The 13,109-nt window shown below is 34.4% G+C and overlaps 1 protein-coding gene across 1 annotated transcript; it reads left to right on the top strand.

The window, feature by feature from the left end:
* Nucleotides 1-609: 609 nt before the first annotated feature.
* On the top strand, nt 610-11,392 carry LOC107559180 (protein NLRC5-like; the record flags this gene model as incomplete). Its single annotated transcript, XM_016242937.1, has 7 exons — nt 610-1,023; nt 6,708-6,953; nt 8,265-8,522; nt 8,607-8,912; nt 9,037-9,309; nt 9,415-9,498; nt 10,609-11,392. Coding segments are annotated over 7 exons (1,648 nt in total), but the record flags the coding sequence as incomplete, so codon positions are not given.
* Between the last annotated feature and the right edge of the window lie 1,717 nt (nt 11,393-13,109).

Raw genomic sequence — 13,109 nt, forward strand, 5'->3', positions numbered from 1 at the left:
TCCTCTTTTCAGTGGCCTTGGTTCCATAAGTATTTTGCCCATTCATTTTTCCCATTGGGATTATTAAAAAGACATTGTTAAAGAATTTTAAGCCATAAACCAAAGCCAACCAGCTCTAAGGTGAAACACAACATTACAAACTTTTATTTGAAACAAAAAAGTATTTAAAAACACACAAAAAGACAAGTGTGTTTTTAAAGTGCAGGACAAAGGTAAAAGAAAAAAAACTGTGTACAATGTCTTTAATGAAGGAATCAACTACAAACCTACAAAGCATTGCAAAAAAATAAAATAAAAACTGATTTTAAGTTGTTTATTCTGAGTATAAAAAAATGATGTGGTTTGAAGTCATTAAAAAATTGATATATACAAGTAGTTTACAAGTGTAGGGAGACGCATAATCGGTTACATCATTCATGGATATTTGTCTGCAGGGTCATGAGTTCTGTAGTTCTTCACCAGAAACTGCCTGTTAAGAATTGATTTTCAGAAATTAAGTTTAATTAATTTAGTTCATGGTTGATCTGTCTTTACTTCCGGGGCCCAACTGTTGCACAATAAAATGTATAACACTAACACATCTCTAACAGAATCTTGTTCACTCTTTAGATTTGCTGTACCACACGATAAAACAGCTGGATCATGGAACAAAAGAAAGAGATTATTCATACTGGATTTGTGTCTGCAAGCTGCGCTCCATCAGAAAGAGACAATAGAAGAAACTGTGAAGAAACTGCTGTCATCTGTGAACTATAAGAAATGTGATTTCCTGCTGGATCTGTGTTCACATGTGAAGGACTATGAGACTCAAACAGGCAGGAGTGTCCTTCCAGCATTACAGCCAATTTATCAGTCAGCTCCTGCAGTCTGGAGAATAAAGCTCTCAGAGAGAAAGAGCTCCATCCTCCTAGAAGTGCTGAAACTCCAAACAGAGAAGAAACCAGTCGAGCTGAGAGACTGGACAGATGAAGAGAGTGAAGTGAAGGGATTCCTGCAGTGTCTGCCCTACATCTCACAGCTGAGGTGAGACTCTTATAGGAAAAAGACCACCCATGCTTATTGTATCCAGTGCTCACAATAAATTTAATGTATTTAACTTAAATATTTTATTAAACAATATGTATGTGAACATGAACCAGAATTGAATTGCATATAATCACAAAAAACACTAAACTGACGTGTAGTTTTTTTCGACAGCAATATTGTCTGTTGTTGAAATCCTGCTGTCACCCTCATTCAGTCGTTTTTTCTGCTGTGAGAGGGATTGTGATCATATGTTTCTATTGTAGCAGCTTCATTCAGCACACAATTGTTTACATGTGCAGTTATGATGAAGCTACAGTGCATAGTCAAGCTGCAATCTTCGTTTCTCTGTCCAAAGTATATTTCACACAATACATGATCAAATGTTTGCAGTTTTAAATACATAGTATAGCACATTACCTCTTTCTTGCAGGACGTACAAGCAGAACAAAGAAAAACTATAATAGTATTATATAGGTCTGTTTATCGGACTGGTTCAATTTCATTCTGACATTTGCCTGACATTTAAAAAGATGAATAATAGTTTAGTCCGACTGAAATCAAACATGTAAAGTGCATGTAAATGTGGCTACTGATGTAATGTAATACACAGGACACAACAGCACCTGACTTTACTGGAGCTGTAGATTAAGTGTTCACTCTCGTGATAGTCAGCACACAAACACTGTAGAAACTGTCTGTCTGACACAGGTTTACATTCATATTAACTGATTCAGTCACTTAAATTATTTTGAAGGAAATGAGCAGTCAAAGAAATTAAGTAATTACATTATTTTATCAATTCAAATTTTATTTTTTTTAAATAAAATTTTATTAAGTGGCTGTTTAATTTTTAGAAACCGAAGAGATGTGAAAAAATCCCAGAAAAGTCAAATTTTTTAAATTTTTAATATATTAAAAACACACACACATTGGTATTCCTTTACAGTACATTAAAAAAAATCTATACTGTATCTCATTAAAAATGTCTTACTTTTTTTTTTTATTAAACTACCTACCCAATGCGCCAGATATAAATATTCATGCAGTTATTACTACTACTGTTGTTGTTGTTGATGATGATTATGTGGATATTAATTGTATAATATTATTACGTAATATTATTATTTCTTACATAAGCCAAAGACACTTGTATCTGGTAAAAGAGAATATTACATTTTAATTGGACAAGAGCTATACATACTGTTTAATGACAAAGAGTGTGCAGTGCACTACCAACACTACAAAACCTACATTGTAAAATAATAATAATAATAATAACGTAGTATCAACATAGCAAAAGAAACAAGTAAATTTAAAGCGGAATATTAATATTATATGGTAACAATATTGATAATATTACTCTTATTATATTGAAAAGTAATTATTATGTTGTAAACATTGTTTTACTTCTACACTGATCAGCTACAACATTAAAATCAGCTGCCTAAAATCATGTAGGCCTCCCTTGTGCTGCCAAAATAGCATGAATATGGACTCCAACAGACCTCTGAACATGTCCTGTGGTTTCTGGCGCCAGGATATTAGCTGCAGATCCTTTAATGCAGTTTGTGCACATTGTAAGCTTTCATCAGTGAGTCTTGGGTGTGAGTCCATGACCCTGACACCAGTTCACTGCTGGTCCTTCATTGCACCACTTTTGCACTAACCACTGCATTCCAGAAACACCCAAACACAAGACTTGCCGTTTTGGTGATGCTCTGACCCAGTTTTCTAGCTGTCACCATTTGTCCCTTGTCAGAGTCACTCAGATCTTTTCGCTAGCCCATTTTTTCTGATTCCAACACAAGAAACTTTAGAACCTGCTGTTCACTTGCTGCCTATCATATCCCCCCTTGACAGGTGCCATAGTAACAATAATCAGTGTTATTCACTTCAGCTGTCAGTGGTTTTAATGTTGTGACTGATCAGTGTACATTATGTGCTGCTATTACCTTATGAACTGTGATTGAATTATAAGTTGCAACAGTCTGTTCATAATGTAATACATGCATCATACAATAAACTATTACATTATGGGAAAAATTATTATTACATTGACAGTTTTTATCACATGACGCGTTCAAGATTTTATTACATTTGAGAAAATTATTTGTTTTATTACATTAATAATGCAATACTTTTACGTTACGTGCCATTATTATGTTATACTTTATCACGTTATGAGTTGCTACAGACTGTTTTATTATTTGTCTCCACTCTTCACACCCTTTACATTCTTACACTCTTCACTTTTCCACAGTTTTACACTCATTTCTTGAGGGTTTTTTTAAATCTGAAGTGATTCATGACACTTTAATGGAGCTGTAGATAGTTTACTCTCATGATAGTCAGCACACAAACACAGTGTAGAAACGGTCTGTTAGAGATTTAGCTTCATATCACCTGATTCAATGATTTTACTTTTAAAAGAGTGTCTTTAAAAAAAAACTCAACTAATTAAATTTTTTTTTTTTCTTTCTTTAAGAGTCAGGCTACTTTTTGTGAGACGTTCTGTGTTTGTTTCTCTGTGGTTATTGTTTGTTCTGTGAACAGTGTGATTGTGTTCGTCTGTTTTCAGCACACACTGATGTGATGTAACACACAGGACACAACAGCACTTGACTTTAATAGAGCTGTAGATTGTTTATGGTCATGATAGTCAGAACACAAACACACTGTAGAAACTCTCTGTATGACAGTTTTACCTTAATATTAACTAATTCAATGGCTTAAATCATTTTGAAAGAATGTCTCAAAGAAATGATTTCGATTATTTGTTAATTTTCTTTCATATTTTAAGTTTCAGTTTATTTTTTGGAAAACAAAAACATAAAAAAGGAATTTACTGTATAACATCAAATGTCACGGAATTTGGCAAATCTTGGATGAATAAATCAAAAGCAGCACTATCCACTTAATGAAATCGCAATATTGACTAGTGTCTGTGAATATAAAAACACAAAAAGACTGCTATTTAAATATAAAGTTTGCATGTTCTGTACGTCTCTGAGTGAATGAATGTTGTGGTTCCATCTGATACACACGATGACGCTACTGTCGTCTCACTATGACATGAACACATGAACTTCATCTTTAGAGCTGCTCTGAGCATCACTTCACAAGCATTTCACTTGAGAAAACTATCGTCATCTTTTATACACAGACACTCAAAGGTCTTCAAAACAACCTGTCAAAATAAAAGGCCAGTTTAAAGGTGCAGTAAGAGATTTCTGAGAAACGCTGCTGAAAGTGGATCGCATTGAGCACCAAACACACTTCTAGCCTGTCACCAGTAAGAGGCATGTCCACTCATGATGGGGGAGGTGCCTGCTGCATAGTGTGTTTGTGAATTTGGGGGCGGAGCTATCAAGATAGTGGTGTGATCCTTTTGGGTAGGAGCGTGTTTGTTTTGGTCATTTCAAATATCAACAGCGTTTCTCAGAAATCATTTGCTGCACCTTTAAGTTCAAGACATTTTGACAGAAATATATTACTGCTGTACAGTAGAATGCGCTTGTCAAAGTAAGAATTAATAATAATACATTTATTAAATATTTATTTTTTTAAGGAATAATCACAACATTTTTCTTCCATGTTTTAATTTTAATTGTAATTGTGCAGCACTTTGTTTGGTCAAAAATTGAAGTAATAGTTAAATTTTCATTTGATTACATTTTAAAAGTTAATGTTTCATGCCTTCATTTGATTACCACCATTTTTGATAAAACATTTGTATTAAATCAAGAATCCAGAAAAAAAAATTTAAACAGACACAGCATTTCTAAAAATGCATACATAAATAATTCCACAGGGCCCTATTATTGTAATAAATAAATAATAATAATAAAGTTGTTACAATTTTTAAGATTTATGATTTCAATTAATTAGACATGCTTTTAGATTTCTACAATTTAATTTAACCATTAAAACAGAGTCCAGAATAATTAATACAGGGAGGAAAAAAGAGTCCAGAAATGTATTTACAGAAGTTCCAATGGCATCTAAAAGTACAAATTGCTCTAAGCATATGCTCAATCACTGCCATAATTATGAGAGGATCCTTGGATTTTGCGGAACAGCACTCAAAACTATACCTTGGCAGGGCTCTGTCATCAGAAGAATCTGTCGGCAGTAGTGCTGCAAACACCAAAGATATTGAACAGTGTTGTTGTCTTGTGTGTCTATTTTTTGTAAAATATATTTTATTGAAATAAAGTCGTTCTAACAACATTTGTAAGAAAACAATAAAGCTTAAAACTTAAACCTATAAAAGTTACCAAATGCTCATATAATAATCCCTGATCGAATTATAGTCCTATTTAAGATGTTCATCCCTGTCCCGGACGCTAACCTGTCTTTACTGATTAAGTTGTGGGTCAGTTTGGAGGACACTCGTAACAAAGTGATATTTTTAGTACACTTCACCAAACCCACACAACAAAAGAATCAAAGAATCAGGTAAAACCCAGTAAACCTTGAGATTATTACTTGTGACATTAGAACAAAAAAAATAGATATGAAGACAGTCCCTTAAAAATCATTTCTGATTTCATTAAACATTTTCATATCGTTATGAATTATAATTTTCATTAAATATTCTTAACTTTAATTAAAAAGGTTTATTTCTGCTTTGTAGGCTCATTTAGTAAATGTAAGTAATTTATTTGGACAAGCTCAAACTGAGTGCCGGTCGTGCTTCTTCAGAAGCAGAGTCACAGACAAAGTTTCAAAAAATGCTGTGCACAGCTCCACGAGAAATGGGGTTTTGCGCGCTCAACGTGACGTCAGACTCATTTTTACAAGACATAAGGAAAATAACCTGAAAGACTTATTTATCTTATGTTTATATTTAAAAGAAAGATAAACATTCTTCATTCAGACCCTAACAAACACGTACAGTATGTCATATTATGCTCTGTGCATTGCACATCTCCACAGAATTCATGATTGTGTTCATATATTTCTATTGTAGCGGCTTCATCAGCACACAGTATATTAACATGTGCAGTTATAATCCAGCTACAGTACATATACTGTGTATAACTGTGTGATTTATGTGACAAATAAAAAATGTATAATTGTTTTAGTCTGTTTAGCCTGACTAACATCAAACATGTAAAGTGCATGTGGATGTGATTACTGATGTGTTGTGACACAAGACACAATACTTGACTTTAATAGAGCTGTATATTAAGTGTTCACTGTCATGATAGTCAGCACACAAACACAATGTCTGAACAGAACAGAAACTGTCTGACTCAGATTTACCTTCATATCAACTGAATATGTGCCAATTGCATGTATGTTAAATGAGAATTTTAAGGAAATTATTTAAATTACTCACACGTTAATAAGTTTAGATTTCACAATTTACACTTTACTAATTATTCACTTTAGGATTATATTTACAACACACCACTCTACACAGCCGGCAACTAGAACTAAAATACAAACTGCCATTGCATCTTTTAAAATCATTCCATCAGCTTTCATATGTATTTTATATTTAAATGATCAGGTCTGTCTTCAGCTCAGTTGTTTGGTTCATGTTTTGTGAGTAAATCTAATTGTTTCACAAGCCCTGTTCTGTCTGTGTGTTCAGCAACAGTGACTTTGCCCATGTTTTGGGAGTAAAACAAACCGTTTTGCAAACTGATAAGTCCTGTTCTGTCTGTGTTCAGGCTCTCTAAAGAGGCTCTTCAGCAGCTGGTTTCAGTGGTGTATGAAGCACAGGATGATGAACTGACACGCTGCTTTCTGAAGAAAGTGTCTGAGGATCTGACTTCCTGCTCACTGACCTGGGAAGTCATTCATTACCTGCTGCAACATCAAGCTCTAAATTTGAAGTTGGACTTTAGAAAGAGTAAAACCTCTTGTGAAAACATCAGAGAACTTCTGCCGGTGTTAGACAGAATCCAGCTGAAACGGTAAAAGAATCCCTCAAGAATAGAGCTGTTCAGTTTGTACACAATTTATCATAAAACCTGAAAGAGAATTGCTATTTTTGAGCCACGAGTTCCCAATGGATTTTCAATTCCTTATTAAACCTTATTTTAAGTACATTGAGGTCTGTTGTTAATACTTGAAGATAGTTTCCTATTTTATTTTACAACATAAATTACACACAGTCATGCCTCAAATGTGAGTTTTGAAACCATTGTGTGCTATGCTAACAAGTTGCTACAAGAACTACAACAGTTGTCTGATTTGTCAAGCACATCCTTGTGGTAGTTGTAGTTCTTTTGTAGTTTAGTTAACTGAAACTTAGCCAAGAAAAATATTTAAATTCATTAGAAATTCCCATGACAAAATACATTTACATTTAGTCATTTAGCAGACACTTTTATCCAAAGCGACTTACAAATGAGGACAATAGAAGCAATCAAAACCAACAAAAGGGCAATAATATGTAAGTGCTGTGACAAGTCTCAGTTAGCCTAATGCAGTGGACGTAGCAATGTTTTTTTATATATAATTAATACAAAGAAAACAAGTAGATAGAATAGAAAAAGAATAGGGAACGCTAGTGTTAGAGGGTATTTTTTTAAATAAAAATATTATTTTTCTATTCTTTTGACTTATTTTATTTTTATTTAAAAAAATACCCTCTAACACTAGCGTTCCCTATTCTTTTTCTATTCTTTTGACTTATTTTAGAGAATGCTAGTGTTAGAGAGTCATTTTTTATAATAAATAAAAAGAAAGCAAGAATATAGCAAGAATAGAAATAGAATAGAGAGTGCAAGTGTTAGAGGGTCATGTTTTTTTCTTAGAAATAGAATAGAGAGTGCTAGAGTTAGAGGATCAAATGAAGATGGAAGAGATGTGTTTTTAGCTTTTTTTATGAAGATGTTTAAAGACTCAGCTGCTTGGATTGAGTTGGGCAGATCATTCCACCAGGAGGGAACATTTAATGTAAAAGTCTGTGAAAGTGATTTTGTGCCTTTTTGGGATGGCACTATAATGCACCGTTCACTTCTAGAGGGCACATCAGTCTGAAGCAGTGAATTTAGGTAAAGGGGTGCAGAGCCAGTGGTGGTTCTGTAGGCAAACATTAATGCCTTGAAATAATAAATAATGAAAAATAGTCTTCCAGGTCAGCTTACAAACTGACATCATCACAACAGCTGCATCCACGGAAGTTATTGAAGTTGCTTGTAGTTTTCAGTTTGGGGATTTGTGTTTATTGAGTGCCTTTAATTCAAGTAGATTTCATCTAGTGATCATCTTCTCCACAGGTTGAGCCCCAGCTTTACTCTGTCCATCATTATGGAGATTTATGAAACTCGCTTTCCTCAGTATGTGTCCAGTCTGATGAGTTCAGCAGGAAATGACATCAACCTGAATGCCAGAGTGTTGGACTCTGTTCACTGCGCTGCCCTGCGCTTCACTCTAGAGCACTGCAACACTGTCAAACTCAATCTGCTCTGGACCTCCATACCAGAGGAGCAGCTAGAGAGCTTTCTGCCTTTACTCAGCAGAGTCAAACAACTCAGGTTTACTGATATAACAGCACTGATATCATATTAAACATGACTGTTCTGTTGTGTATGTTTGTTAACAGTATCTGTGTGTGTTAGTGTTGACAGGCTGCTGTTGCTGAAGCTGCTTCATTGCTGCAGTTCCTCTGATCTCCAGCAGGAGGCCGCAGATGTTCTTCTCGCTGCTCTTCACAACACGCTGGACTTCTCCTGCTGCTCTGCTCTGGATTTAACAGACACACAGGAAAACCAAGAGCATTTGAAACTAACTGAAAAAGACTGTAGAATAATCTCATCCGTGCTTCAGAAAACTCAAAGCATTGTGAAGTTGATCTTACAGGACTGTGAGCTCTCCGATACGGCCCTGAAACAACTTTGGCCAATCCTGCCTCAAGTGCAGCTGAAGTAAGACATCTGACAGATCCCCTTTATTGCTACTATGATAGTGCATTAATGTATCTCCATATGACATCCCTGTATATTATTCTCACATTCATGTTTGTCGTTGTGTTCTTCTTCCTCTCATCAGCTGTAGTAAAGCTCTGCTGCTGCAGTTTCTGGCTTGTATTAGTAAAGATGGATCTCAGAGAGGCTCTTTGAGGAGCGCTGAGGCTCTTTCACAGGCTTTGGGAGGAGAGATGGACCTCAGTCACACTCAGATGGACCCGAGAGTTTGTGAACAACTGGCGCTGTTTCTGGAATATTCTGAAGGACTGACAGAACTGGATCTCAGTCACTGCAAACTCACTGATCTCTGCATGGAGCCGCTGCTGCCACATCTGCACAAAACCCAGACTCTGGAGTGAGTTACAGAGACATATGAGGAATAGAGAAATATAAAACACAGTATTCAAAGTTCTGCTTATTTCTGTTATTTTTAATCTTTTCATCTCATGTCTTCTTATAGTCTGAGTCACAATAATATCACAGATGAATCAGCAAAGAGAGTCCACAGTGTCGTCTGCACTCACAGCAATATTCAGACTGTACGGTAAGTGTGTGTGATCTGTGTTTTATTAGTGTTTGTTAACCTTCTGTTGGCTCAAGTCATTTATAAACTAAATGGAGTAAAAGCAAGCAGTTTTATTTTTAGTAAACAAAACATTGACAAATTATTTTTGTCAAGTTAATAGTCATATCGGTCTGTTTTATCCAGTCCAAGTCTGTTATTTATAATGTGATTTGTTTGTTTGATCTGTTTGATATAGTTTTTAAATACCACAATTCAGTGTTTTGATTAAACAGACATTTTGTATAATAATTCAACATTTAGAATTTTAAATGTGTGTGTCATGCATTAATGACAGTGGTCCATCATGAAATACATATTTAGGTGATGATTAATATACAAATATTAAAGTATTTTGTTCTAATCCTAGAGGAAAGTACAGTAAAGCAGATGTGTGAGAGTACTATGGTGTTTTTCTCAGGAGAAACATATTAGAAGCAAAAGTCTTTATTTGCTCTCCTTTGCTATTTCTGAACCTATATTAATGAATTAACAATAAAGTGTGATTGGCAATAAACAGAGCAATCAACAGAAAACAAACATAAAAAAAGTTCATTTAAAAAACATTTACACTTTACATGAGACCTACATACAGTCAAACCAAAAATTATTCAGACACCAGATATAATTTTTTATATTTTTTTACTAGTGCGTGCAGGACATTATAGTTCATTTATGTAAGTGAGGATAGCCAAATAAACTAAACTGTGACATTATACCCAAAAATATGTCTTCATACAGTGTACTTCATACAGTGGATAAGACACTTTGACCTGACCATGTTTTGCTTTAGTGTTATCTGACATTATCAAGATGAATTTGTTCTGACACAGTCATATTTTATTACCATTTTCTAAACTATAGCGAATAAACTGATAATGTGAGAAATGTTGAAGGTGTCTGAATACATTTTGGTTTGACTGTATGAAATCAGTCTTTGAGAAATATCCTTTTGTCATGAATAAAGGTGAAAAAAAAAATTGTTTATCAAAAACTGAAGATGTAGTGGAACTAGAAAACACATCAATTGATTTTTTTTTGTAGTGTGGTACATAGAGGTTTAATTTCATTATTTAATTTCATTTTTTGCAGACTTTTTAGAAACAAAATCAGTGACAGAAAGCAGTTCATCGGAGACAAGAGATTTGAAATATGGTGAAAATCCTGGACTGGTTTATTTGTCAAGGATGGTTTGTAAAGAGCTGGAAACATTTTAGAATCACTTAGTACTAAACAAAAGAACTGAATACTTTTAGATTTAGTAGATTACTGTTATGGTTTTGCATTTAATTTCTTTGTCATTAATGCAGTTTTATTGTTCTTGAATCATCCAGTATGGATTTAAATGAGATGTTCATTTACAGAGCTCTAATAACAAATTCTATATCTGAAGAAATACTGTCTATATGACATTAAATGAAGATACGATGTGCTGGAGAAAGCCATATGAGGATCTGTGTGAATAGGAATGACATTCACTAGCAGTGCATCTCTAATGTAATCACACATGGTGGCACCCTCCCTTTATTTTTTACTTTTATTGATTTTAACGTCATAAACCAGTGTGTACAGAGGCATTAGAATGAGAGTAACATGCTGAAAATTTAAGAAGGGCGCACATGCACAAATGTACATTTACCTGTATTCATTACTATGTATATAAATGTAAGTAAATCAATTATTAGTATTTTATCTGTACAAGACTGCATTCCCATTACTCATGTATTATTTTCATACATAATAACATATGTAAAGAAACTTAATTCTTTGTTACCTTTATCTTCTTAATGTAGTTTCATACATGAATTTGTATGATTATTGCATGACACCCATGACTGCTTTTAATATAAATCTATGAAATAATGTCTCTGTGAGGCAGGGTTCCTCAATAGGCGGCCCGCGGGCCACATCCGGCCCCTGAGAGAAAAAAGTTTGACATGGAAAATAGATTATTCAAATGAGAATGGAATGAACAGTTCTGAGTGAGCGACTGATATCTTTGTTATGGAATACACGTGTTGGTTCGCAGTGAGGTCCCAGTTTTAACGTACAAGTTTGCTTTAATTTATTAAAGATCTGAGGTAAAATATCTATTGGTGCTTTCACTATATGTAACGGCCAAAACTATGTTTTTGCATGCATCACATTATAGTGTGGTGTGCCCTTTAAGAGACTGATCACTTAACTTATAACGCGCTATGTGGTGATGAGGTAGAAGGACTAGGTGACTGTGTAATGAGAACCACTATGGATGATAAATTCGCTCTGCCTTCTTGTTATTACTTTGTCTTTACTTTTATTTGTAACGCCAAGAAAGAGTTAATCTCTAATGTATGAGAGGAGCGCGTTGCCGTGTCCCAGCCATTAAATGTGTGGAACCCCAACTCTTCGTTGTCCATCTCTTTCATTTCATGGGTTTAACGAGTTATCCGAGTCAAAGCGTTACATATGGCTATAAAGATAACGCAAAATAATATTCAAACTCACATTAGACACTTTTAACATTGAATAAAGCACATAATCATTACCTGAGATTATCGCTGTCATATTTTGTATGTTGTTCCTGTCAGTTCCTAAAATAGAATCCCATGTCGCTTATTGTCACGTGTCGCTCTCGCGGGTGGTTAGAACAAAAACTACATGGAAAAGATACTTTTTATCGCGTCGTGTCTGGTTGGGACACACGGTGTTACAGTTTGATCCTCCCAAAAAATGTAGGTATAAAAATATTAATACTGACAAATCTAATAATTGAATCTGCAATTAGGGAAAGTGGAGAGAAGAGATCCAGTCTGGGAATGAGCAGGAACAGTTGATTTGCATGGCAGACATGGAGATCTTTTTTGTTTTTGTTTGTTCATTTGTTTTTAATATTCAACATGCAAAGTTCTTCTGTATCTAAATGCAAAAATGTTCATATTCGTTTCAATAAAACAGACTACTGGGGAAAAAGTCTGAATATTCATTCATCTTGTGATTATTTTAACAAAAGCAACAATAATATAATAATTGTAATAATAATAACAATTATACATACATACATATATAAGTCAGTGGCCCTTGGCTTGGTATTGTTGGCAGAATTCGGCCCTCGGCGAAAACTAATTGAGGAACCCTGGTCTAGTTTCTTCAGTAAAAGTCTGTATGCTTTTTAACACCACAAAAATGATAACGATATATTTGTATCGATACATTTATTAAATGATAGATTATCTGTCTGTCTGTCTGAAAGATAAATGTCTATCTATCTGTCTGTCTGTCACTTTGTCACTCTATTGCTCTCTGTCTGTCTCTTATATAGGTGAACAGATGTGTAGATCGATAATTATATCTGATTATTTGTCGATTTATGTACCAGACAGATAGATAAATGGACAAGTAGATGGATAGACACATAGATAGACATATAAACTGATCGATAGAATCTGCCTCCTAGGCAGAACAACAGAAGTCAGGCAGTATTCAGCAGGCAGTGTCTGGTGTTTTGAATGTATTGTCCATTCATGCAAGTAAGAGTAGTGCAGGCATCATGAAAGAGAGACACATGAAATAATAATAATAATAATAATAATAATACATTTTATATGTAATGC

This window comes from Sinocyclocheilus grahami, unplaced genomic scaffold (genome assembly GCF_001515645.1).
Source record: "Sinocyclocheilus grahami isolate Dianchi unplaced genomic scaffold, SAMN03320097.WGS_v1.1 scaffold677.1, whole genome shotgun sequence".
NCBI classification, from domain to species: domain Eukaryota; kingdom Metazoa; phylum Chordata; class Actinopteri; order Cypriniformes; family Cyprinidae; genus Sinocyclocheilus; species Sinocyclocheilus grahami.